The 25,324-nt window shown below is 46.1% G+C and overlaps 1 protein-coding gene across 1 annotated transcript; it reads left to right on the forward strand.

The window, feature by feature from the left end:
- The first annotated feature begins 3,897 nt into the window (after positions 1–3,897).
- On the forward strand, positions 3,898–25,311 carry larp1 (La ribonucleoprotein 1, translational regulator). The gene is given in 21 exon segments (XM_089016414.1): positions 3,898–4,572; positions 10,404–10,468; positions 10,571–10,636; positions 12,460–12,531; positions 14,026–14,182; positions 15,417–15,761; positions 16,074–16,236; positions 16,434–16,578; positions 17,246–17,414; positions 17,487–17,677; positions 17,775–17,873; positions 18,305–18,631; positions 19,868–19,994; positions 19,997–20,250; positions 20,852–20,958; positions 21,336–21,493; positions 21,568–21,712; positions 21,807–21,916; positions 22,482–22,609; positions 23,086–23,246; positions 23,408–25,311. Coding segments are annotated over 21 exon segments (3,357 nt in total). The 5' UTR covers positions 3,898–4,208; the 3' UTR covers positions 23,412–25,311.
- Positions 25,312–25,324: the final 13 nt, after the last annotated feature.

Below are 25,324 nucleotides of genomic sequence, written 5' to 3' on the forward strand. Positions count from 1 at the left end.
TGTGTTGTTCTACAAGTGACCGACCACAAGATGAGAAGGTTTCTTCAGCCGTCATCTGTACAATTTTGAAGGTTTCGGACGTTTCGCTTCCTATCCGAGAAGCTTCGTCAGCGAACTCAAGTCTGACTGGTCGTATCGGCCCTATTTATAAATCCCTAATGTCCAGACCTGGCGGCACCGGACACAGCTATGATAGGTCCCTACTCTCAGGTTGGGGGGAGCAGAGGACCACTCCCTGCGCCCCCCCTGATTGTTCCTACATTGCTGACTAACGACTGGCCTATTTGCCACACTCCCACCGGCATCACCTCATCAGCATTGCGAAAGTTGCCTAACCTGTTTTGCCTAAGCAGGCTATTGTATAAACGATCCAAATTGAATCTCACCCAACCAGGCCGCTTTAATGAAGGATTTTGTTGTTTTATAAGAATGGCTTCTTTTACCCCCCTTTCAAAGCATCTATGTTCTTTCGCTAAGATTTTAACCTCATTGTCGTCAAATGAGTGGTTGCTAGCTTTTAGGTGCAAATGTACTGCCGATTGAGGCCCACTTGTATTATCCCTGCAATGTTGATGAAGGCTTTTTTGGAGAATTTGTTGAGTCTCCCCAATGTACTGCTCTTTACAATTTTCATTCTTACAATGTATTGAATAAACTACATGACTTTGTTTTTCATTTGGTAGCCTATCTTTTGGATGCACTCATTTTTGCCTTAACGTGTTTATCGGTTTGAAATAAGTAGGGATTTTGAAACGTCCGAAACCTTCAAATTTGTGCAGATGACGGCTGAAGAAACCTTCTCATCGACGGACCACTCCTGTACGACTGAGAGCTTACACAGAAGTGACCGCAAGATGTCGCCAAAAACGACGCAACGCTGCTTCACTTCGTCACGAGGTGGAGCACATCCTAATGGACTCTGGACTGCATTCAATCGTGTTACTGGCGCCGTCAGTTGCACCACTGTCTTCAATCGTTGACATGAAGCAACGATTCTAATTAGAACGCCTTCTGGAAATCTTAATTGGCTTCATGCAACAAATATGGTACAGAAAGTGCTTATGATTGCATATTTGGGAGTGAGGGTCGTTGGATCTGAACTCCTATCAGCTTCTATCAGGGAAGACACTCCCTGACATGAAACTCCCTCTGCAAGTACACACACACACACACACACACACACACACACACACACACACACACACACACACACACACACACACACACACACACGCACGCACGCACACACACACACACACACACACACACACACACACACACACACACACACACACACACACACATTTACAATACAGGTTTGGCTGAGGGATATTTTTTCTGCAGGTGAGCAGTGGCAGCCACACGTGCCAGCGTTCATTCAACCCGGAAGTAACATAAAATTAAAAAAAAACGCCATATAGCTGGCTAGCTATGTAGCTAGCCAGCTACATGACGTTTTTTTAGCGGCAGCCACACGCGCCAGCGTTCACTTAACCCTGAAGTAAATCAAATAGAAAGAAAAGTAGCTAGCTAGCTAATGGATAGCTAATCAATAGCTAATGCTAGGCAGATAGCAAACAACCATACAGCTAGACAGCTAACAGCCAGCCAGCTAGACAGCTAACAGCCAGCCAGCTAGACAGCCAGCAAGCTAGCTAACGGATAGCTAATAAATAGCTAATAATTTCTTTCATAATTTTGCTGCTGTGAAATGTAAATTTCTCCACTGCGAGACTAATAAAGGCAAATACAATACAATACAATACAATACAATAATAGACAGCCAACAAGCAGCCAGACATACACACACACATGCACTCTCACATACAAGAGTCCCTTTCATGCTAGCACCGGGCCTTGGTTTTCAGTGAGACAAAGCTAGCCACCGTCCACAATTTATAATTTAATTTTGGGTCGCGGTGGGAGTTCAGTGTGCCCCCCCGAACCCGACCTGCTGGTGCTTACTGGGCAAATGTGCCATTTAGTGGCTTTCAACTTGCTGACCAGCTGCTGACTTGTTGTGTTTTCATTGGCGATTACGACTCCCAAAAAGGGGCGGCGTGGCGGACAATGGCACCCAGCTTTACATGTCCCTGGAGCGCTCGCACACAAAGAAGCATAACGCGCCACCATACAGTCCCTGGGCGAGTTTTTTTGCCGGCCAGGGGGCCCTCGACGGGAAAAGGAACAACCTGGATCTGAAGCGTACTTGTAGCCTAACGGTGATTATTGATTAGCCGCCATTGGCCGTCTTTGTTGTCGTCAACTAGTCCTTTCTGATGGAACTAAGCTATCATATGAACAATCCACACAGAAATCAAGTGTCAACAATAAAGCACTGAACATGATGGGGTCTATGACTGGCCTGATTGTCCCATTTGCCCTGGTATCACCTCAGAAGTATAACTAAGCCTATGTTGCCGAGGAAGTCTGTTGTAGGAACGATCCAAATTGAACCTCACCCCACCATAGCGATTTAGTGATGGGTTTTTGCTGTTTTATGAAAATAGCTTATTTTACCATCCAAATTGAACTTCTCACCATCATGGCGATAAAACAGCAAAACCCATTACTAAATTTCCATGGTGGGATGAGGTTCAATTTGGTTCCTACAACAGACTTCTTAGGCGACAGGATTAGTTATGCTGAGTCTGGACAGCAGGGATATATATATATATATATATATATATATATATATATATATATATATATATATATATATATATATATATATATATATATATATATATAGGGCCAAAGCTACCAGCAAATTTTAGTTTTCTGACGAAGCCTCTCGGATAAGAAGCGAAACGTCCAACACCTTCAAAGAAGTACAGATGACGGCTGAAGAAACCTTGTCAAAGAGTTAATTGAGTTTTTTAAGTGTGTTTTAAGTCACGTGACTTTGATTTCTTTGCTATCCTTCAACCACTGCCTCTAAATGGAACGGCACCATTGACCTCGTGGACATTACATATTGTATTACATCAACCCATGACTAAATTGTACTTTTTTTTGACGCTCTTTGTAGTGCATCCAATGGAGCACGACAAGAGGTTTTGTGTTCATTATGTTATTGGCGATGACAAACTACGACATCAAGACACGGAAACAAGAATATAGTGTAACTTTAAGACAAATACGCACACGGCGTGGACACGTGCAAGTTAGTTCAGGGGGGAGGGGACTCACCGAAGAGGCGTTCAAGGACACGTTACTTCAGATACGTCAACTCTGTGCTTGTTTATTCGGTCAACGTCCGACAAAGATTTCACCTATTCCCAATATGTTGTGTCATCAAACTTTTTGCGATTGGGGTTTAGGTGATTAAAGTCATTTAAAGACGTGAGAAATTCAAAAAAACAACGGAGGTTTGGTTGGGCAGAAGAGGAAAAATACAAATGGCTATTAACGCCGTTCGACGTTAATTTATGTTTAGTATTTAATAACAAAAAGTTTGTAAAGGTTGTTTAAAATGTTAAAAACGGCATTGGTGAAAGCAGGGTTTCAAAATAGAAAAGAATGTGCAAAAATGAAGCTATGGAAACTGGGGGAAAACACATTATTTTTACCTGAGTACCCTGAATATGGCATTACTGTGATGTGTTTGAAAGCTTTGTTGTCGCGTGCGTTCGCCCTTTGAGTAAAATACACTTTCAAATAAAAAACTATTTGTTCAACACGATTACGTGGTATCAGTCTGGTTGTAGAACTTCTAATTTAAAGTTTCAGTTACGATATATACATAAAAGCGTTTCAAATTTGAATCGATTTCTATTCAAATGTTTTGATGTTTCAAACCGCGATTTCTTTTCACCAGAAAACAATGAACGCAGCATTCTTATGACGTGCCACTGATGCGCGCGCCCGACCTTACGACGACGTACGTGCGCGCCCCCTGGAATCGCGTGGTGGAGAGCGACCATATTGCTGCTATCGGCGGAGGTAGGGTTGTTCTCCCCGCCGTAAGGCCTATCGGACGGGGATCTTTTGGGATTTCGTTCATGTTTGAAACAACCGTGGACGTGTCCGCGTCTTGGACCGAAGCTCGGTTCGTCTAAGCTCGACGGAGGAGCGCCACACTCCCTCCGATCAACTTCACTTTTCCCCTTCGACCGCATTCGGACCGGGGGGTGAAGGGGGAGGAGGAGGAGGAGCGGACTGGCTAATCTCGTAGCGGGTGGGAGAACCGCTCGCGGCGTTTGCAAATGGCCACTCAGGTGGAGACTCTCCTACCGGGCAACCCGCTTATCAACGCGGAGGAGCGGGGCCAAGTGAGCCGCGGCCAACCGGAGCTGGACGGGGCCAAGCGGGGCCGGGCTGGGAGTGTGACCGAGGAGGAGGAGCCCGAGCCCGGCAGCGGCGACGCCAGCGGGCACGGGCGGAGCTCCGGAAGCCCCAAGCGGGACGCGAAGGGCGACGAGGGGGGCTGTGACAGCGCAGTCAACGCCGGGGAGGATGACGGGAAAGGCCGGAAGGAGTTTACGGAGGCCCCCCCGCCCAAGGTGAACCCGTGGACTAGGAAAATGAACGCGGTGACCGTGGTCAGCGTGAACGGACAAGCACATCACGGTGGGTACACCCCCCTAAAAACCACTCAGATTTCTCCCCCTCGCGTGTGCGTGGGTCAATCCGGCAGGTGGACCAGGTCGCGTTCATTTTGTTTTAAATGTCAAGCCCTACTGGATCTAATCGCATGCATGCAGCCCCTTCCCCACTCCGGGAGTCTATTCCTGGAATCTAGGGTCTCTCAACTATTATCACGGGGTGTCCCGTTGCGCCCACGACGCCATTTCACGCGCGCACCTCGAGAAATGACTTGTTCGATTATTTAGTTATTTATTGTTTGGCCTCAAAAGTTGTGATGCGTAAAAGTGCAACGTCACAACCGTGCAAGCAAAATCGATAAAGTGGACGTTTAATCGGGAATGACACCGCGTTGAATTCAACTAACTGTCACGCGGGGTGAGCTCGAGTGGTCGTGGGTGCTTAGGTGGCCATCTTTAAAAGTGAATTTACGCCAGAAAAAAAAGTGGAGACGCCCGCCCTGGCTAACAATAGCACAGGCCTAGTTTAGCCGCCCCAAACATTTGTTCTCATTGGCACTCTACTCTAAAAACGACCTCCCCGTCTTAAAACCTCTCAAATTTATTGCTATCCCTCGACGATTCAACTATTTAATCGTCTCAAAAAGACCAGCGGATTTGTTATGAGACATCACGTGTTCCCCGCACGTGTGGAAGACACGCTAGCCTACACGAGCTAGCTAGCTAAAGGAACCCCTTGTTGCAATCGACCTCCCCTGTTTTGTTGTCTATGGCGTCGTTTGTTAGCCCCCCTCTTGTTTAGTTGCGGGGGCTGTCATGTGGCCTTTAAGTCGACGACCTCTTCCAGGCTACCGGTTAGCCGGCGATGCTAACAAGGCTGCGTGCAAGTCGTCGTATTTCGCTCACGAACGCGACACGTCGTGGTGAGAAACGTGTCTTTAAAAAACGGGAATGGGTCGTGAGTCGTTTTCTTCCGCACAAAGTAGTGCTGATCGGAGAAGAAACCGTTTTTAAACCTTCCGAAGGGGGCTGGCATGTGGAAAGACAACGTGTCTTTCAGCCATTTGTCTTCCCCCACGCCACGCTGCCGCTTGTGTTGGAATCGTCCAGCTGTTTCACGAAGCGTATCTATTTGAGTTATTCCGCTTCCAAGTTTGATGAACTTTGCACGTAAAATCGCCGTTGCAGCATCGCCGAATACACTAGAAATATTCGCTGACTTGTGTTTTGACATCTGGACTCGGATTTTTTTCGGTCACTGGTCACTTGAGACCGAGACAATACACAAATTAGCACATTCTGGATACTTGATAGGAATGACGTGTAAATTCAAATGTTAAATAGAATCCAGATACTTCGATAGCTATGTATATTGTTCCCTTTTTGTTATAGTCCCAATGTAACACTCTTTATTTGTTTTTTTTGTTATTATTGTTTATTTTGGACAAGAGTCAGAGTGAGCTCAGACAGATATGTTACCTTCATTTTCTTCTGTCAATTTTATTTTAAGCGGCTCCTAAAAAAGCTTTCAGATGAAACCAGTCCGCTTCTCCACGGGCATTTTATCTATTTGCTATCTATTAGCTTTCTGACTGGCTACCTAGCTAGCTATCTATTTGCTATCTATTAGCTTTCTGGCTGGCTAGCTATCTAACCAGCCATCTATTAGCTAGCTGGCTAGCTTTCTAACCAGCCATCTATTAGCTAGCTGGCTAGCTAACTTTCTATCTATTTGAGTGAACGCTGGCGCATGTGGCTGCCGCTGCTCACCCACAGAAAAACTTATCCTGTGACTGTTAAGTGACCATGAGAGTTTTTAAAGGTGCTTGTAAATGAAATGTATATTTATTATAAAAATTAGCAGACAAAAAAAACGGAATGAATAATGAGGGGTGTGACATAGGTAGTGAACAAACGGATAGCTTTCGTTCGTACGTCGACCCAATCTAAAACAATATCCTGAGTTCCTGGATGTCTCTACAGTAATGGAGGTGCTAGCGCACGGTACAGCGGCACATAAAACCGGCGTCCCAGGGGATTGTTCGATGGAGCCGAAGCGATTAATGGGATTGGTGTTTTTTTTATAGCGCCATCATTCGCGCCGATCAAAGGATTACTGTTGCACTTCGTAGTCAGTCACGGTGCCGAGCGCTTAGGGTTCGAAACCCTGGTGGAGTTTGCATGTTCTGCGCCGGTTTCCACCCACATTCCACAAAGAAGCATGGCAGGTTAATGGAAGTCTTGAAATTGGCCGTAGGCGTGCCTAAGTACGTACAAATATTCGTCTCTGTGTACCCTGCGGTTGGCTGGCAACCAGTTCAGGATGTACCCCGTGTACTGCCCAAAGTCAGCTGACAGAGGCTCCGGCGCCCCCCCCCCCACCCCCAACCCCCTGGCGAATCTTGTGAGGATAAAGCCGATCATAAAATGGATGGATGTGCTATACTATATTTAATTTTATATGTGCAGTGAGGGTGTTACGATATGGCGTTTATTTTAGCTAGCGGTCACTCAACCTGGAAGTAACTCAAATAGATAGAAAGCTAGCCAAAAGATAGACAGAGAGACATATAGCTAGACAGATAGCTAGCTAGACAGACAGATAGCCAGATAGCTAGACAGACAGACAGACGGATAGCTAGCTAGACAGACGGATAGCTAGCTAGACAGACAGACAGTTAGCTAGACAGACAGACAGCTAGCTAGACACTAGACAGACAGCTAGCCAGCTAGACAGACAGATAGATAGCTAGCTAGATAGATAGAAACACTGATAGCCAGACAGCTAGACAGACAGATAGCTAGATAGATGACTGAGTTATTTATGAGCTAGCTAGCTAACTTTAGCTACATAGCTGGGTGTCTGGCTGGCTGACTATTTGCTATCTATTGACTATCTACTAGCTAGCTAGCTTTCTATCTATTTGAGTTACTTCCGGGTTGCGTGAACGCTGGCGCGTGTGGCTGCTGCTGCTCACCCACAGAAGAACGTATCCGGTGACCTGTAAAGTGACATTTAGAGTTTTGAAAGGCGCTTAGAAATGAAACATATTATTATTATTATTATTATTATAAGTATGTGGTCAAAATTGAAATTCGCCAACAGTGCTAATTCCACGTTAGCTTAATGTCGTAACTCCAAAGACAAACGTGTCAATTCTCCATTTTGATGACATCATTGGGCTGCACCTTTTGCGCAGCCGCTAACTATCAGCTGTCTGCGGCGAGCCATTCAACTCAAGCGGCTTTATCTGCCGCAGGCCGAGTCTGCGTTTGGCGATAGAGCTCGAGAGGGTGTGGGCCGGTTACGCCGATGGCGTGTCCGGACGACTCGGTATCAATATCGACGAGTCTTCCATTCAAGAGGTTTTCAAAATAAAATCTGAGTCTAATTTTGTGCTTTTTAAAGCGCGGAAGCCCAAATGTTGGGCTAATGTTTAACTACGCTGCTAACTGATTGGATTAGCATGTGAGTCATTATCAGTGCAATGAACGCTTGCTAAGGGGTGGTTGGGGGTAGTGGGGAGTCGGAGGGGGGGGGGGGGGGTTAAGAAACCCAATTCATGACTGAAGGTCGTGCCCCCAGTCGTCACGGCCATTTTGAAACGCTGTTGAATTCTTGCACCCCTTTGTCTGCAAAAGGCAAATAAATGAGAAGTGACGACAGCCATGTCATCACGTGCCGTTGTAACTCATTGACTTTCTGGTTTTTTTTTTTTTTTTGGGGGGGGGGTCACGTTCCAACGTTTATAATAATACATTTCATTTCTAAGCGCCTTTCAAAATTCGCAAGGTCACTTTACAGTCACAGGATAAGTTTTTTCTGTGGGTGAGCAGCGGCAGCCACACGCGGCAGCGTTCACTCAAACCAGAAATAGATAGAAAGTTAGCTAGCTAATAGATAACTCATAGCTCGCTAGATAGTTGCATAACTCAAATAGGTAGAAAGTTAGCTAGCTAATAGATAACTAATAACTAGCTAAATAGATGGCGAACCAGCTAGATTGCAAATAGAGAGCTAGCTAGCTCGCCAACGAGATAGCTGGATAGAAAGTTAGCTAGCTAATAGATAACTCATAGTTAGCTAAATAGTTGAATAACTCAAATAGGTAGAAAGTTAGCTAGCTAATTGATAACTAATAACTAGCTAGAGACATAGCTAGCCAGCTAGATAGCAGATAGGGAGCTAGCTAACCAGCTAGATACAAATAGAGAGCTTATGTTTATATAACTATTATTAATTATATACTCCATTTGAACTTTTAGTAGGACATAAACATTCAATGCAGTGTAAGAAACCTTAGACGCTCTTCTTTCATCAGAAAAAAAGGAGTTAATTCCTAAGTTGTATGGGTCTGGAGTTATCTGATCTTGAAATGGGGGCAGATGTACGAAATCCGATACAATACATATTGATTTCTATAGCGCTTTAACAACAGCTGAAGCTAGACCAAAGCGCTAACATGGACAAAAGGCAAATGCTGCCGAATCGTGGAAGGGAAAAAACATTGCCAGAGGTCTGGCCAGCGCTTTTTCGGCACCCGGAGTCGCGCAGCGTTATCGGGCCAAGTTTATTTGCGGCGTTTCTAAGCCGAGACGCGGCGGGATTCGGTGGGACAGAGCTCTCGTTTGTTGGCCGCCGCGTTGTGGAATGTGCGCTGGTTGCTAGCGCGGTCGGCGTGCTGCTGCTTTTGCCGCGGATGTTCGGCGCTGCCGTCATCCTTTTTCCAGCGGCGTCGCTTTGTCTTTTTTGAACGTCACCTGTTTGAGCTAGCTTCTGGCGGACAACAATTAGAATCTTCCACCCCTCCCGTACACATGTCAGGGATTGGTCGGCTAGCTGAATAGAAATAGCGCCCTCGATCGCGAGTTAGCTCGCTGGCTAGTTAGCTTGATAGATTCGTATATTTGTTTTCGCATTTTTTTTTTTTACATCGGATGCCCTTCCTGGCACAACCCTCTGTATTTATCTGGGCTTGGGACCGGCACAATAAGACACTGGCTTGTGCCCACTTGTGGCTACATTTGCTAGCTCGATAGATAGGTATGAAATTTCACAAGTCTAATTTGCTTTCGCGGGCCGAATAAATTGATGTGGTGGGCCAGATTTGGGCCCCGGGCCTTTACTTGGACACCTAGGCTACATTGTCGGACCCCTTTGCACTAAAATATCATTTTATTCTATTTTCTCAGTCCATTATTTTTCATTTTCATGCCCAAATGCTTGATTAGCATCTTTGAGGGCGGGACTCTGCGTGAAAACAGGTTTTCGGAGTGACTTTGTCACCGATGTCCCGAGTGACTCATAATAGCAGCGGTAGTAGCACCCAAAACAAAAAAAAATCAACCCGGTGCATCAAACTCCCCTTTGCCCGACACTCATTGTACGCGTCCGGAAAACGAGTTTCCTGTTATTTCCGCGCCGGATTATTGAAAGCTAGCCCCCCCCCCCTCTTCCATTTTGTATTTTTCCTTGGAATGTGGGGAATGATTGAGCCTGATAAGCTGATGAAGAAACAACTTTATTTACTCCAAGAAGGTTTCTTAAAGGACAACAAAAATGACTTCAAGTGTCCCAAAACTGCTTCAAAATGACTTTGGAAATGGCGAGTTCCAGAAGATCCCGCCCACTTGTTGGTGACATCACGCCAGGATACTCCTTTACAAACTGCCTTGCTCCAGAATCAAATTGTGGCGCTGTGTGGTTTCGTTCATCCACCAAAAACTAGTTCGTCAGCCAAGACTATATACCCGCGAATTTAATGGTCGTAAGTTGAAAAGTTGGTGATCGAAAGCGTTCGTAAGTTGAGGTATGACCGTATTTGTGAATTGAACGCCTCCATCTTGTTTCCGCAGAGTTAAGCGGTCCCGCCAAGGTGGTGAGAGCAGGCAACCCTCCCAAAGCTCGACGTGGAGGCAAGGTATGAACGGATTTCTTTTCAATTGGAGCTTCTCCAACATTTCTCAACTGCACTAGTGTCTTTTTCGGGCGCTTGATAACAAACTTTTGCTGCGTTGCTCAGGTCGGAGACTTTGGCGACACCAACAGTTGGCCCACACCGGGGGAAATCGCAACCAAAGACATGCAGGTGGGTGGTTTTTTTTTTTTTTTTTTTTTTTTTTTTTTTTTGTGGTGCTCGGACCTGGACCTCGGATGGTTTCTTGGCTCCGTTAGCGTAGCGTAGCGCTGAACTCTGTGATCATCGACAACCATTTTAGAACGATAGAGGAGTTTTCGGTCAATGAGTTAATGAATAACTTGTTTTCAAATTTGTAGTTAAAATGACTGTTATTGTGGTTTAAATGCAACATTTTGGTGCAGGCTTTAGCTAGCATCATGGATCTCGACGTGCCTTATTTGCTATCGCGGGCCGAATAAAATGATGTGGCGGGCCACATTTGTCCCCCGGGCCTTAATTTTGACACCTGTGGAGTAAGGGATTAGCCAGATAGCGGAATAGATAGCTAGATAGCTAGCTCGATAGATGAGCATGGCACTTGACATGCTTGATTTGATTTCGTGGGCCGAATAAAATGATGTGGCGGGCCACATCTGGCCCCCGGGCCTTGACTTTGACACCAGTGCTCTACATTTCTTATTCTTATTGTTATTCATGGCGCGACGAGGCTCCAACTGTTAACGTTCTTGACAAATCGTCACTCGAAATCTGTCGTGTGCTCGCTCACAAAATAGCCAGACGGCGGCGACGGCGGCGACAGCGGCGGCGGCGGCGGCATTCCCGACGTGCTTCCGTGTTGCATAATATCGACGTCAAAGCATGAAACAGCTGTAGCTTGGGGGGGCTTCTCAGCGGTGACCCCTCCTCACCTTTTGCTTCAATGTAGCCGTTAGCTATTTCTGATTCCCCGGATTGACTTGGCGCCCTAATTTAGCGCGCGGGAGCAAAATGTGGGTTGGCATCATCGGAAGCCGGTATTAATGGCGCTTGGGAGGGTTTGTCCTTTTAGGGACGGGGCCCCCGCACCCCCAGATCGGTGACGCCGGTGCTATTTTTTTTTTTTTGGGGGGGGGGGTGTCCGAGCGTCACGTAACAGGACTTGCGTGCACGCTAATGAGAAGGTTGATCTTGGAGCTAGCGTCTTTTCTTTTTAGCTGCGCGGTGCATACTTATTTCTAAGCACCTTTCCAAAACTCTCAAGGTCACAGGAGAAGTTTTGTCTGTGGGTGAGCAACGGCCGCCACACGTGCCTGCGTTCACGCAACCCGGAAGTAACTCAAATTGATAGAAAGCTAGCTATCTAGTAGATAGCTAACAAATAGCTAGCTAGGCCCTCACTCAACCCGGAAGTAACTCAGATAGAAAGCTAGCTAGCTAATAAATAGCTAATAGATAGCTAACAGATAGCTAGCTAGGCCCTCACTCAACCCGGAAGTAACTCAGATAGAAAGCTAGCTAGCTAATAAATAGCTAATAGATAGCTAGCTAGATAGCTAATGGATAGCTAACAGATAGTTAGCTAGGCCTTCACTCAACCCACAACTAACTCAAATAGATAGAAATCTAGCTCGCTAATACTTGAGGTTTGTTGCTCGGGCGCTCGCATTGTTTCTCAACCAAATTCCGCCGCCCCTGCCCCTCCCCCTCGTTCCTTTGTTTATTTTTTTTTGACATTTTCTCCACCATCCCACCACACGACGACCCATTTGCATACCGAGCGCCGCTTACCTTAATCCTCAAGCTAATCGCCCAAAAGTAAACAATGTGGAGCAGCCATGTTAGATTTAAACCCCGCCTATCGCCATCTTGTCCCCACCATTTCATTTGTGCCTGTCAACAATCTGTTTTTATTTATTTAGATTATTTGTTTTTGTGTGTGTGTTAGTCTCTGTCCACGTCATTGTGTCTTCTAAAATGCTCTTCCCACCCTTGCCCCCCCTCCCTCTGTTCAGATCGAGGCAGTGACACGGACCGTGTCCTGCCCGCCGACTGTCAGGCAGGGCAAAGACTCGTGGAGATCCACTGTAAGTTTCAACCGGCAGCCTCGTAAACGCTAGCCCGTTGACGCCCGCTAGCCCCCTCGTATACGATTAGCTTGAAGCTCCGCCGCCGATGTGTCGAGAGAAACCGTTAGCAGTATTCAAATTGTTGAGTGTCGAACTCTGGAAGAGTTTTCTGCATGTTTTCAGACTAACTCTTCATCTGTCAGACATCTTGCTAGCTAGCTAGCTAGCGTCAGGTCAGGCTAGCATGACACAAAGGCAGCCCAACTTCTTATTCTGTCTAATCTCAGTAATAGCTAATATCAGTAATCCAAATAAAGCGTCGCCTAAGAAGGTAAAGTTCAAGGCTATCTCGATTCACCTCCTCCAAAGTTGTCCATCGTTAAAAGCCATTGCCCGTTTCTCCTCACCCCCTAACTCCATTCCTTCTATTCCTTCTATTCACCCTTCCAAGCCTGAGCCGGTTTTAACGGATTACGGCTCGTGGACGCACGCCGCGGTTGGACTTAATCTCTGTTGTGTTGGGAAATTGCACTAGCTAGGCGCTAATCCACGCCGTCCGTTTGAGTGTCAATTGCGTTGGAGTTCAATGAGCAACTTTGCGTTCGTTCGTATGGAAAAAGGGGGTGTAGTTGTCCCATAATATGGTTTTTGTGGGGGTGCGTGTGGGCACGAATGTTGTGTACCTTCATCATAATAATAATAATCCATTTCCTTTCTAAGCGCCTTTCAAAACTCTCAAGGTCAATTAACAGTCACAGGATCAGTTTTTCTGTGGGTGAGCAGCGGCAGCCACACGCGCCAGCGTTCACGCAACCCCCGAAGTAACTCAAATAGATAGAGAGGTAGCTAGCTAAGGATAGCAAATCAATAGCTAATAGATAGCCAACAGCTAGCCAGCTAGAGAGCTGACAGCCAGTCAGCTCGACAGCCAATAGCTAGCTAATGGATAGCGAATAGATAGCCAGATAGCCGATAGCTTACAGCCAGCCAGCTGGACAGCTAATAGCTAGCCAGCTAGCTAATAGATAGCCAGCTAGACAGCTTACAGCCAGTCAGCTAGATAGCTAATAGCTAGCTAGCTAATCAGAATCAGAAAACTTTTATTCGTCCCACAATTGGGAAATTTGCAGGAAACTAGACAGCTAATAGCCAGCCATCTAGACAGCCAATAGCTAGCCACCTAGCTAATGGGTAGCTAATAAATAGCTAATAGCCAGCCAGCTAGACATTTAATAGCTGGGGGGAGTTTGCGAGTCATTTAGCCTCTATTCAACATTTTGAATGGATTTTGACTTACGACCATTTTGACTTACGACCGTTTGGTCGGAACGGAACTCGGTCGTAAGTCGGTTTTTACCTGTATTCATTTATTTATTTTCAATTGAACAAAACAAGAGGGGGGGGAAACCATTTTTTGCTGTTGGTACCGTTAGCCCGCTAACGGACCAGGTCACGCAGAGTCCACTCGGTGGGGAAAGCTGCTTCTCTTCTAACATCAACCTGTCCTCCCAGCAGGCCCACAAGAAGACCTCCACGAAGAAGGAAACCAAGGAGAAGCGCGACAGCAACGAGGAGAGCAAAGAAAACCTCAAGACCAACAAGTCGGACGACTCCGGCGAGGAAAAGAACGGAGACGACGAATCCCACAAGAATGGCCAGAAGAAAAAAGGTCCGTTTTTTTAAAAAACAAAATCCCATCCAAATGACAAATGCGGCGCTACGCTACGTTGTTAGCCGCCAACTTCCTGTTTGGCTTCCATCTTCCCCCTCGTTCGGATTTGCAGCCAAAGCAAGCAGAGCGCCACGTCACTTGAAAATAGCTGTGTCATTCCCTTGTTTGTCCTCCCTGGCGGTCGCCCGCCTCCGGCAGATCGTGCACGCCTCCTGCTGGCCGGCCGCAATCCTGCAAAAAACCTTAACAAATACAGTGATGATAATCATAATAATAATAATCCATTTCATTTATAAGCGCCTTTCAAAACTCGCCAGGACACTTTACAGTCACAGGATCAGTTTTTCTGTGGCTGACCTCACCTCCCGAACTTAATTGGTTCCCAGAAAGTGTGTGTGAGGCGAAAAGTGTGTCTTCCAAACATTTATTTCCCATAAGAAACCATTAAAAATGAGATAATTCGTTCCCATGTCCCCATAAAAAAATATTTTTTTACTAAATAAGCCTTAAAACTACACAAAATATACATTAGTTTGTGTATAATAAATGTGCTATGGGAGTGTAATGAAAGAAATAAACCGTACTGTATAATAAAGTTGTTTTATTGACCTTTGTGATGGTCGTTGAGTATGAGAAGCTGCCCATTGCCATCTTGCTGCCCCTTACATCCCAAACCGCAAGAGAGGGCAAATTCTGCAGCAGGATGGTGCTGCTTCTCATACTTCAGCCTCCACATCAAAGTTCCAGAAAGCAAAGAAGGTCAAGGTGCTCCAGGATAGGTCAGCCCAGTCAGCAGACGTGAACGCTATTCAACATGTCGGGGCTAAGATGAAGAAGGAAGCTTTGGAAGATGAAACCGAAGAATCTTGATGAACTCTGGGAGTCCCGCAAGACTGCTTTCTTTGCCATTCCCGATGACTTCATCAATAAATTAATTGAGTCATTGCCGAGACGTATGGATGCAGTCCTCCAAGCTCACGGGAGCCGTACACGATCTTCATACTTTTTCTAAGGCATCATAACTTTATGTTCTGACGGTATTGTCGCATATTTGTGTATGCAAAATGAAATAGATGTGTATCATTTCTACATTGCTTTTGTACGAGACAAGACTTTTGTCCAAGCAAAATCTGACCTTTGAAACTCAATGAGTGATACAAAACTTTATTTTGGTATAATAAGCATCATCGAGAGGGCTTTGCCTTTCATATTGCCAATTTTCCTCACGCAGGAAACAAGCAGAAGTGGGTCCCCCTGATGATCGAGGGACCCCGGGAGCGTTCGGCATCCCGGAATAACAGCCGGCAGAACGAAAACCCCCGCCTGCCGCCCAACGCCAGGAACGACCTCCGAGGTGAGCGCCGCCATTTTGTGGAAGTCGACCCGCGATGAGAAAATGGCCCCTTTTGCTGATTTTGCGTCGCCGCAGATTGGCACAGTCACAAGTACGAGCGGGAGTGGCGAGACGACCACGACGAGGTGTCCAGCGTCAAGAGCGAGGGGGCCCCCTTCCGAGGAGGCTTCAGGGGACGCGGACGCGGCCGGGGGAGAGGCAGGGGGCGGGGGCGAGGCAGAGGTATGGCGCTATAGCATTTTATTGGATATTTTAAAACATGGTGTCCATGTCAATGTGTAGTTTTAAGGCTTATTGAGCAGAAAATGATGTTTTATGGGGACCTGGGAACGGATTATTCTCATTTTAATGGTTTCTTATGGGAAATAAATGTTTGGAAGACTAACTTTTCGCCTTCCACATACTTTCTGGGAACCAATTAAGTTTGTACGCTCAGGTATCACTCTATGAGTGCTTATATAATATACCCCATTGAAAAAAATATTTTGGGGGTGCAGAAAATGTCATTTCTAAGCATGCCCCCCCCCCCTTCAGGCCACTACGACTACCACCAAGCCTACAAGTCGTACGACGCGAAAGACGGAACCTACGGGCAGAAATTCAGCAATTCGGTCACCTACTACTACGACAACATGAGCAGCAGCGACTTGTACTCGGTGGACCAGGACCTTCTCAAGGATTACATCAAGAGGCAAATGTGAGCTCGGGGAGGGGGGGGGAGCTTTCGAGTTGTCGCCGGTTGGAAATGATGAGTATTTTCATGTCTCTTCTCTGATGAAAAATAACCGTGAAGAGCACAAGTTGAACTCTGATATCTGCGGCGCTGTTTTTTTTTTTTTGTAGCTTTTGCGTCGTTTCTTCAGCGTTCTAAAGGAGCTTCTTGTTTCTCCGCAGCGAGTACTACTTCAGCCTGGACAACCTGGAGCGGGATTTCTTCCTACGGAGGAAGATGGACCAGGAAGGGTTCCTGCCCATCGGACTCATTGCTAGCTTCCACCGAGTTCAGGCGCTCACCACCGACGTCAACATCATCTTGGAAGTAAGGATGTTTTTTTTTCCCATACAGTAATACCTCGGTTTACGAACCCCTTGGCTTACGAACTTTTCGGTTTACGAACGTAAAATTTATGAAAATTTAACCTTGGCATACAAACTATTTTTCGGGATACACACAGAGATGCCACAATGAGTGATGTGTCGTTGGCGAAAGAGCCCATTCTCCTGACAAGAAAATGGCAGCCGACATGTTTTTGTCCTCTATTCCCCGCCCCCAGTCTTCGGTTAAAGCCACGTGATTGGTCAAAAACGCATCAGTGAAGGGGAGTGTTAAACATTAAAGGGACAGGCAGACGAGAGAGAGAGAAATTTGGACTCGTCTCAACTTTATTGATACATTTTATGGGAACCTGGGAACGGATTATTCTCATTTTAATGGTTTCCTATGGGAAATTAATTTTTGGGATACACACTTTTCGCCTTACGCACTCTGTCTGGGAACCAATTAAGTTCGTAAGCCAAGGTATTACCGTATCTGCTACGCAAAAGAACCCGCGGAAGAACTGATGCCATCTTCATGTCTCTTCTCTGACATCACTGGAGAGATTTGATATTTTTCACAACTCTGATCTCCGCGTGAAGAAGCAACATGTTGTATCCGTTGTCGTCGTCCGTGTAATTAGTCTCCTCCGCCGTCTCGTTCCCGGCAGGCTCTGAAGGACAGCAATGAGGTAGAAGTTCTGGACATGAAGATCCGTCGCAAGTTGGAGCCCGAAAAGTGGCCCCTGCCGGGTCTGAGCGTGCCGAACCAGACGGACTTTTCGCAGCTCATCAACTGCCCCGAGTTTGTTCCCCGGCAGCCCGCCGAGGAACCCGTCGGTGAGGAAGGAACCACGGCGAAACATTGTCAATGGTGACCCAAAATGAAGACCCGCCGCCATTTTGTGTCAGGTTCTCCCTTCAGGGTCTCCTCGACTTTGACCCAACGTCCCCCCAAAGCTGAATTTGACGCGCCCTCCAACCTGAAGACCATGCCCAAGGGTCTCTCGGCGAGCCTCCCCGACCTCGACTCCGAGTCCTGGATCGAGGTCAAGAAGAGGCCGCGACCTTCGCCGGCCAGACCCAAGGTCACCCCGGAGAAGGTGACGACCTCGTCGGGCGACGTCATTCCGCCATTTTGTTTTTTTTTGTCAATTTGATCTCACCGCCATCTTCGTTTTCGATGGCAAACTAACGCAGGCGCCGTCTTCGCAGCAGCAGAGGGAAAAGGACAACGCCGGACGCTTGCCGCCGCCCCGGTGTGGCTCGCCGTCGTCGCCCGCCCTACCTGGAAATAAGGTGAAAATGTCCGCTAGCGATGGATGGATGGATCTGATAGCTAGCTAGCTAACTAGCTATCTAACTACCTAACTAGCCGTCTACCCATCTCGCTAGCTAACGAGCAAGATAGCTAGCTGATGGATAGATAGAGAGCTAGCTAGCTGGATGGATGGATCTGATAGCTAGCTAACTAGACGTCTAACTAGCTAAGTCCCCATCTACCCATCTCGCTAGCTAGCTAGCTGATCAATAGATAGCTATCTAGTTGGATGGATGGATGGATCTGATGGCTAGCTCACTCGCCATCTACCCATCTCGTTAGGTAGCTAACTAGCAACCTAGCTAGCTGATTGCTAGATAGCTAGATAGCTTGGGACTCTGCTAGTTTAGCTTTGCGAAAAGGAAGGGATTTTTTTTTTTTTTAATCCGCCGCTGGTGTCCAAACGTAGGAAAGCGGCGAGCAGGACGAGCCCGAGGAGCTGGACTTTATGTTTGACGAGGAGATGGAGCAGATGGACGGACGGCGCAACACCTTCACCGACTGGTCGGACGAGGACTCGGACGGCGAGATCGACGACCACGACGTCAACAAGATCTTGATCGTGACGCAGACGCCACCTTACCTGCGCAAACACCCCGGCGGCGACCGCACGGGCCACCACACGTCCCGCGCCAAACTCTCCAGCGAGCTGGTCAAGGTCATCAACGACGGGCTCTTCTACTACGAGCGCGACTTGTGGGACGACACCTACGAGCCCGAGTACGCCACCATTAAGGTGAGGCAACCCTTTAAACACCCGCGACCGACGCTTCTCGTTTCTCCTTTGTTGCGATGTTAAATGGACTTTTTGCCTCGGCGCAAAGCCCCTCAAAAAGGGAACCCCATTTATGTATCTATTTATTTGATTATTCATTTATTTATTTGTTTATGTATTCATTATTCGTTTATTTATTTATCTATTTACCTATGTTTTTATTATTTGGATTTTAATTTCAATATTTATTTTAATTTTCATTTTTAAATGTATTTTTATATATACTTTTCCTTTTATTTAATGTATTTTTATTAATTTTGGGGGTTGCTAAGGCCTAGCGTAAAAGAACCAAAACCTTGTTTTTTATGTATTTATGTATTTGTTTATTTAATTTTTATTTTACTTTGAATAATTATTTTATATTTAATTTTATCTACATTTTTCTATTTCTATTTTTATTTAATTATTATTTATTTTGGGCGTTGCTATGCTGCAGCGTAAAAGAACCAGAGCCTTATTTATTTGTCTTTATGTATTTGTTTATTACATTTTTATTTTACTTTTAATAATTATGTTTATAGTTATTTTTATATTCATTTTTCTATTTTACTATTTTTCATTTTATTTTATTCTATTTATTTATTTGTGGGGCTGATATGGTGCAGTGTAAGAGAAAAAAGCCTTTATTTTTGTATTTGTTTATTTAATTTTTATTTCACTTTTAATATTTCTTTTTATCTTATTTTTTCTATTTCTATTTTTCTTATTTATTGGAATTTATTTTGTGGGAGTGCTACGGTTCCGCGTAAACGAACCAAAGCTAGCCGGTCAATGTATCTTCCAAGACCTTCCACGTTGTGGCCTCCATTATAATGGAGGCGTTTCCACGCTAAAGGCTAACAAACAACACTGGAACCAAAACGTTCTCCTTCGCTTTTGAGCGTGTTCTGGATGTAGAAACAGAGAATTTTGTTTTAGCCCCCGCCCCCCTTTTGTTTTGGGGCTCTTTTGTGAGGCCTTCACGTGCCGGTCTCGCTCTGTGTGGAAGGGTTTGTTTGAGTAAATAAAGCGCACGGAGCAGGCATCCACGGGCCTTCAGGCAAAGATGGACGCTCAACAACGTGAAGTTGCCCGTGTGAGTTTTTTCCACAAGCTGTTCCTGAGCTGCGCTTGCCCCCCCCCGCCCTCGATATTACAGCAAAGAATAATTAATTAGTCTTTTATTTTGAAATGATTCTATTGTCCATCATCTTTCAGCAAGAGGTGGAGAACTTCAAGAAGGTTCACCTGATCAGCCGCGAAGAATTCGACTGCCTGACCCCCGAACCCCCCGTCGACCCCAACCAGGAAGTTCCCCCGGGCCCCCCGCAACCCCACCAAAGTAAGAGCTGATTTTCACCCTGTTGCAAATGGCCGCCACAACCTCATCGCCTTCCCTTTCAGTCCCGACAGACGCCTTGGCGAACAAACTCTTCGGCGCCCCCGAACCGTCGTCGATAGCGCGGTCGCTCCCGACGACCGTGCCCGAGTCGCCCAACTACCGCACGCCCCGAACGCCGCGCACGCCTCATCGGAAAGACGCCGCCATGACGCCGCGTTTCTACCCCGTGGTCAAAGAAAGTCGGCCCGTTGACGCCAAGGTGAGATGCAGCTTGGGAAAATGGGGGGAAATATGGCTACCAAGCTGGCTAGCTAGCTTGCTATCTATTTGCTATCTATTAGCTAGCTAGCTTGCTGTCTAGCTGGCTATCTAGCTGGCTACCTTGCTAGCTAGCTATTTTATATCTTAGCTATCTATTCGCTAGGTATTAGCTATCTATTCGCTTGCTTGCTATCTATTTGAGTCACTTCCAGGTTGAGTGCACGCTGGTGCGTGTGGCTGCCGCTGCTCACCCAAAGAAAAAAACTTATATGTGACTGTAAAGTGACCTTGAGAGTTTTGAAAGGCGCTTATAAATGATTTTTTTTAAATTATTATTATTATCTATTTGCTAACTAGTTATCTAGCTGGCTACCTAGCTAGCTGGCTATTAGCTAGCTATTAGTTATCTATTAGCCAGCTGGCTAACTTTCTGTCTATTTGAGTGATTCCGGTTTGAGTGAACGCTGGCGCATGTGGCTGCCGCTGCTCACCCACAGAAGAACTTTATCCTATGACTGTAAAGTGACCTTGAGAGTTTAGAAAGGCGCTTTGAAATGAAATGAATTTTTATAACATGGCCGCCCTCTGATTCGCTCCAGACCCCGAGGAAACGCAAGACCCGGCACAGTTCCAACCCCCCCATGGAGTGCCACGTGGGCTGGGTGATGGATTCCCGAGAGCACCGTTCCCGAACTGCCTCAGTCAGGTAACACTTGCCTTACACGTAGCCTAGCTAACTTGCTAGAAAGTTGGCTGGCTAGCTAGATGATGGGTGGCTGGTTGGATTGCTGATGTATAGCAAATGGCTAGCTAGCTAGTTAGCCAGCTAGATGGCTGGCTGGCTATTTGCTATGTGTTGGCTATCTGTCTGGCTGGCTATCGATTGGTTGTCTATTTTCTGGCTCGCTAGCTAGCTAACTTTCTATCTATTTGACTTACTTCCGAGTTGCGTGAACGCTGGCGCATGTGGCTGCCGCTGCTCACCCACAGAAAAACTGATCTTGTGACTGTAAAGTGCCCTTTTGAAAGGCGCTTAGAAATGCAATGTATTATTATTATTATAACTCTTAACTCCGCCCCCAGCTCTAACGCCAGCCCCTCTGAGGGCACCCCGGTCCTGGGCAACGTAGGTTGCACGCCACAGTCCCTGCCCAAGTTCCAGCACCCTTCCCACGAGTTGCTCAAGGAGAACGGCTTCACGCAGCACGTCTACCACAAGTACCGCCGACGCTGCCTAAACGGTAAAGACGACTCGACGGGCGCTGGGGGCGGGGGGGTCACCGGTGTGCCAGGCTAACCGCTAATTGAACCGCAGAGAGGAAGCGGTTGGGGATCGGCCAATCCCAGGAGATGAACACGCTGTTCCGCTTCTGGTCCTTCTTCTTGCGGGATCACTTCAACAGGAAGATGTACGAAGAGTTCCGCCAGTTGGTACTGGAAGACGGCAAAGAAGGATACAGGTGAGAGCAGAGGGAGGTGGTTAGGGGATACAGGGAGGTGGTTAGGGGGGGGGACGCCGCCGCTTAAATAACACCCCGCCGTCTGCTCTTCCAGGTACGGTTTGGAATGCCTGTTTAGGTACTACAGCTACGGTTTGGAGAAGAAGTTCCGGCCGGATATCTTCAAGGACTTCCAGGAAGAGACCATGAAAGACTACGAGTCCGGTGAGATGCGAATGGATAGCCAGCTAACCAGCTAGCCGGCTAGTGGATAGCTGACAGATAGCCAGCTAGCTAGATGTATAGCTAATAGATATCCAGCTAGATAGCTAATAGATATCTAATAGATAGCTGGCTAACTAGCTGCATAGATAGCCAGATAGCTAACTAGCTGGAGAGATAGCTAATAGATCGGCTGTTAGCTATCTGGCTGGCTATCTAGCTAAGTATCTGTTGGTTATCAATTGGCTAGCTCGCTAGCTTTCTATCTATTTGAGTTACTTCCGGGTTGAGTGAACGCTGGCGCATGTGGCTGCCACTGCTCACCCACAGAAAAAACTTACCCTGTGACTGTAAAGTGAACTGAGAGTTTTGACCTGAGAGTGAGAGTTTTGAAAGGCACTTACAAAGGAAATGTATTATTATTATTATTATTAAAAAAAAAAAAAAAGCACCCAACCACTTTGAATTATTATTATTATTATTTTTTTTTTGGGGGGGGGGGGGCGTCGTTACGACTGATCGCCGATTGGTTGAAAGTGTCGTTGAATTTGTGTCGGTGCTTCTGCAGGTCAACTGTACGGCCTGGAGAAGTTCTGGGCCTTCCTCAAGTATTCCAAAACCAAGACCTTGGAGATCGAGCCCAAACTCCAGGAATGTCTTGGAAAGTTCAAGCGACTGGAGGACTTTAGAATCGACGTGAGTCCAATTTATTTATTTTTTGACTTTGTTTGCTGGAAAAGGTGGTGGGCAGGGTGTGAAGGGTCCACGCAAATTTTTATGGCTGCGAAGCTTCCAGGCGCCATTTTTATTATTGGTTGCCAGACAAAAAGTGTGAGTCCCAAAACATTAATTTCCCATAGGAAACCATTAAAATGAGAATAATCCGTTCCCAGGTCCCCATAAAACAATTTTCTAAGCCTTAAAACTACTACTACAAAATAGACCTTATTTTATGTATAATAAATGTGCTATGGTATTGTAATTAAAGAAATAAACTGTACTGTATAATAGTCATTTTATTGACCTTTGTGATGGTCGTTGATGGCTTAATGGAATGGAGTGGCCGCTTTGATCAGCATTAAACACTTGATGAGGAACGTAGCCTTCTTCTTCCACCATCTTGTGCATCAATATCAATAAAGTTGAAACGAGTCCCAATTTCACCCGTTTAGCCGCCGATGGAGGAGGGCGGCCGCCGGAGACACTCGTCCAGCGGGGACGGGCGACGCCGCCACCCCTCGCATCCCTCCAGTCGCCCGCATAGCCGGAACAGCAGCGGCTCCAGTCCCGTCGCCGCCATCGCCGTCAAGGATGACGCCAAACCCGACACCAAGTAAAAAACACGACTTGGGGGGGGGGGGGGCTTCAAAGCCGCATCACTACCCCCCGCCTTCCCGAGCCGCTTCACTTTTAGGCTTAAGGGGAACTATATCATGACGTGATGAGGAAAATTTGGGTGATTTTTTTTTTTTTTTTTTTTTTTTTTTTTTTTAGGTAAGCGAGCCAGCAACGCGGTGTCAAACACGGTTTTTTCCTTTGCAGATCGTTACCAGTCCACCAGGTGGAATTTTTCGTTTAATTTTTTTAATGGTTATCTAACCACACTTTTTGTTTCTTTCCCTTTCAAGGATTTTTTTTTTTTTCAATGGGGGGGCGGGGCATCCGGAGACAATTTTCGGACCAAAGCGCCTTGACAAAAAATTGATTAGCTGGATTTTTTTCGGATGGGGGGGCGGGGCTTAATAACCAAAAATGCTACAAAACGAATAGCTAAGGTATAGGAAGAGACTTGATTTAAGTGTTGCCTTGTCGTTCATGGTTTTGATGTAGCCCCCCCCCCCAAAAAAACACCCCCCCCCCACTACCCGTCTAACCACGTCTTGCCAAACTTGCTTAAATTGTCTTCCAAGTGTCATTTTTTTTTGGGGGGGGGGGGTCCTGTTACAAGTGCTACGAGTCGTTTAGCTTCATGCTAAAGCGCATCCGCGTTCCATTGGAGGAAGTTTCCTGGACCTTTTTTAGGCAAAGGGGGCGGGGCTATGGGCGGGAGGGGCGTTTCCTGATATTGTTTTCACACATCCCATCCAATCACTCACTCATCCAATCCGTCAAGGACTGGAAGGAATCAATAAATCCGGATTACTTGAAGAAACAGGAAGTGACACGGGATTTTGGCGGTAGGGGGCGGGGTCAAATGTCAAAATTGAACAATGATGACGTCGCCGGATGTATTTTTTTGCCTTACGCACGCGTCTATGTACTCCTTGACATGTTAAAAATGCTTCTGGATTCTTGGGGTGGGTGACATGAGCAGGATATTTAGGGTTTTTTGGGGGGTTCCTGTTGACATCTGCAACATTTGAATGTGTATTTAAATCGACAAAAGGGAACAGGGAAGAGAAAAAAAAGCTCGAGCAAATCTTGTTTCATGTTGAAATCGCTTCCATTTCCCTGTTCCCGCCCCCCTTTTTTCACCCCTCCCCCTTATTGATTAGCACCTCTACTCCAATTGGATTCCATTTTTTTTTGGGGGGGGGGGGGTTAATGTAGAGACAGTCTTAAAAGAAATTGTGTGTGTGTGAGTTATGTAAAAAAAAAAATAAGAATTGCAATTATTTGCCTTGTTTTTGTCCTCCCAATATGGACGTCGCCCTCATTTTCTCTTCCAACGCAAGCGGAGCTGGACTTTGGCCTCCTTTTCTCTTTTTCGGGGAGGCTCACGTTGTTGTTTTTTTGAGACTTGATGACAAACGAGAGCGAGACGAGCATAAAAAAAAAACAAAGATTGGACTACATTTTTTTAATGCTCACTGTGCTTCACCTGTCGGGACATTTTTGAGGATTTCGAGGCCTTGTGGGAGTTGTCCACCCTCACGGAGGTGCCACCACCTCCATATCGGCTCCTTGCAAAACTCTGGCTGGTGGGTGGGGTGGGTGGCGAAAACGCAAAAAAAAAAAAAAAAAAAATACAAGTAGCATCCGACTTACGACCAACCTGTACTTACGACCACCCGTACTTACAACCACAACCTCCAGACCTTATTTTTAACATTTTAAGAAGGGGGAGTTTGCGAGTCATTTAGCCTCCGAGTCTCTATTGAACATTTTGACTGGATTTCAACTTACGACCATTTGGTCGGAAATGGAACTCTGTCGTAAGTCGGATGTTACCTGTACAAAAGTGTGTGTGTGTGTGAGGAAAATGGCTGGTTATGATGTCTGCAGACTGAAAAGTATAAAAAAATGTCATCAAGCCATATGAATATAATAATAATAATAAGGAAAAAAACTGTATATGAAGCATTGAAATTGAAAATAGCTTTCGGCTTGTTATGAGGAGAAATTAACAAAAAAAATGTGAAAATCCTCCCCGGTAAAAAAAAATATATATATATATATATAAAATGGAAA

This window comes from Hippocampus bargibanti, linkage group LG16 (genome assembly GCF_051943395.1).
Source record: "Hippocampus bargibanti isolate YZ-2025 linkage group LG16, ASM5194339v1, whole genome shotgun sequence".
NCBI classification, from domain to species: domain Eukaryota; kingdom Metazoa; phylum Chordata; class Actinopteri; order Syngnathiformes; family Syngnathidae; genus Hippocampus; species Hippocampus bargibanti.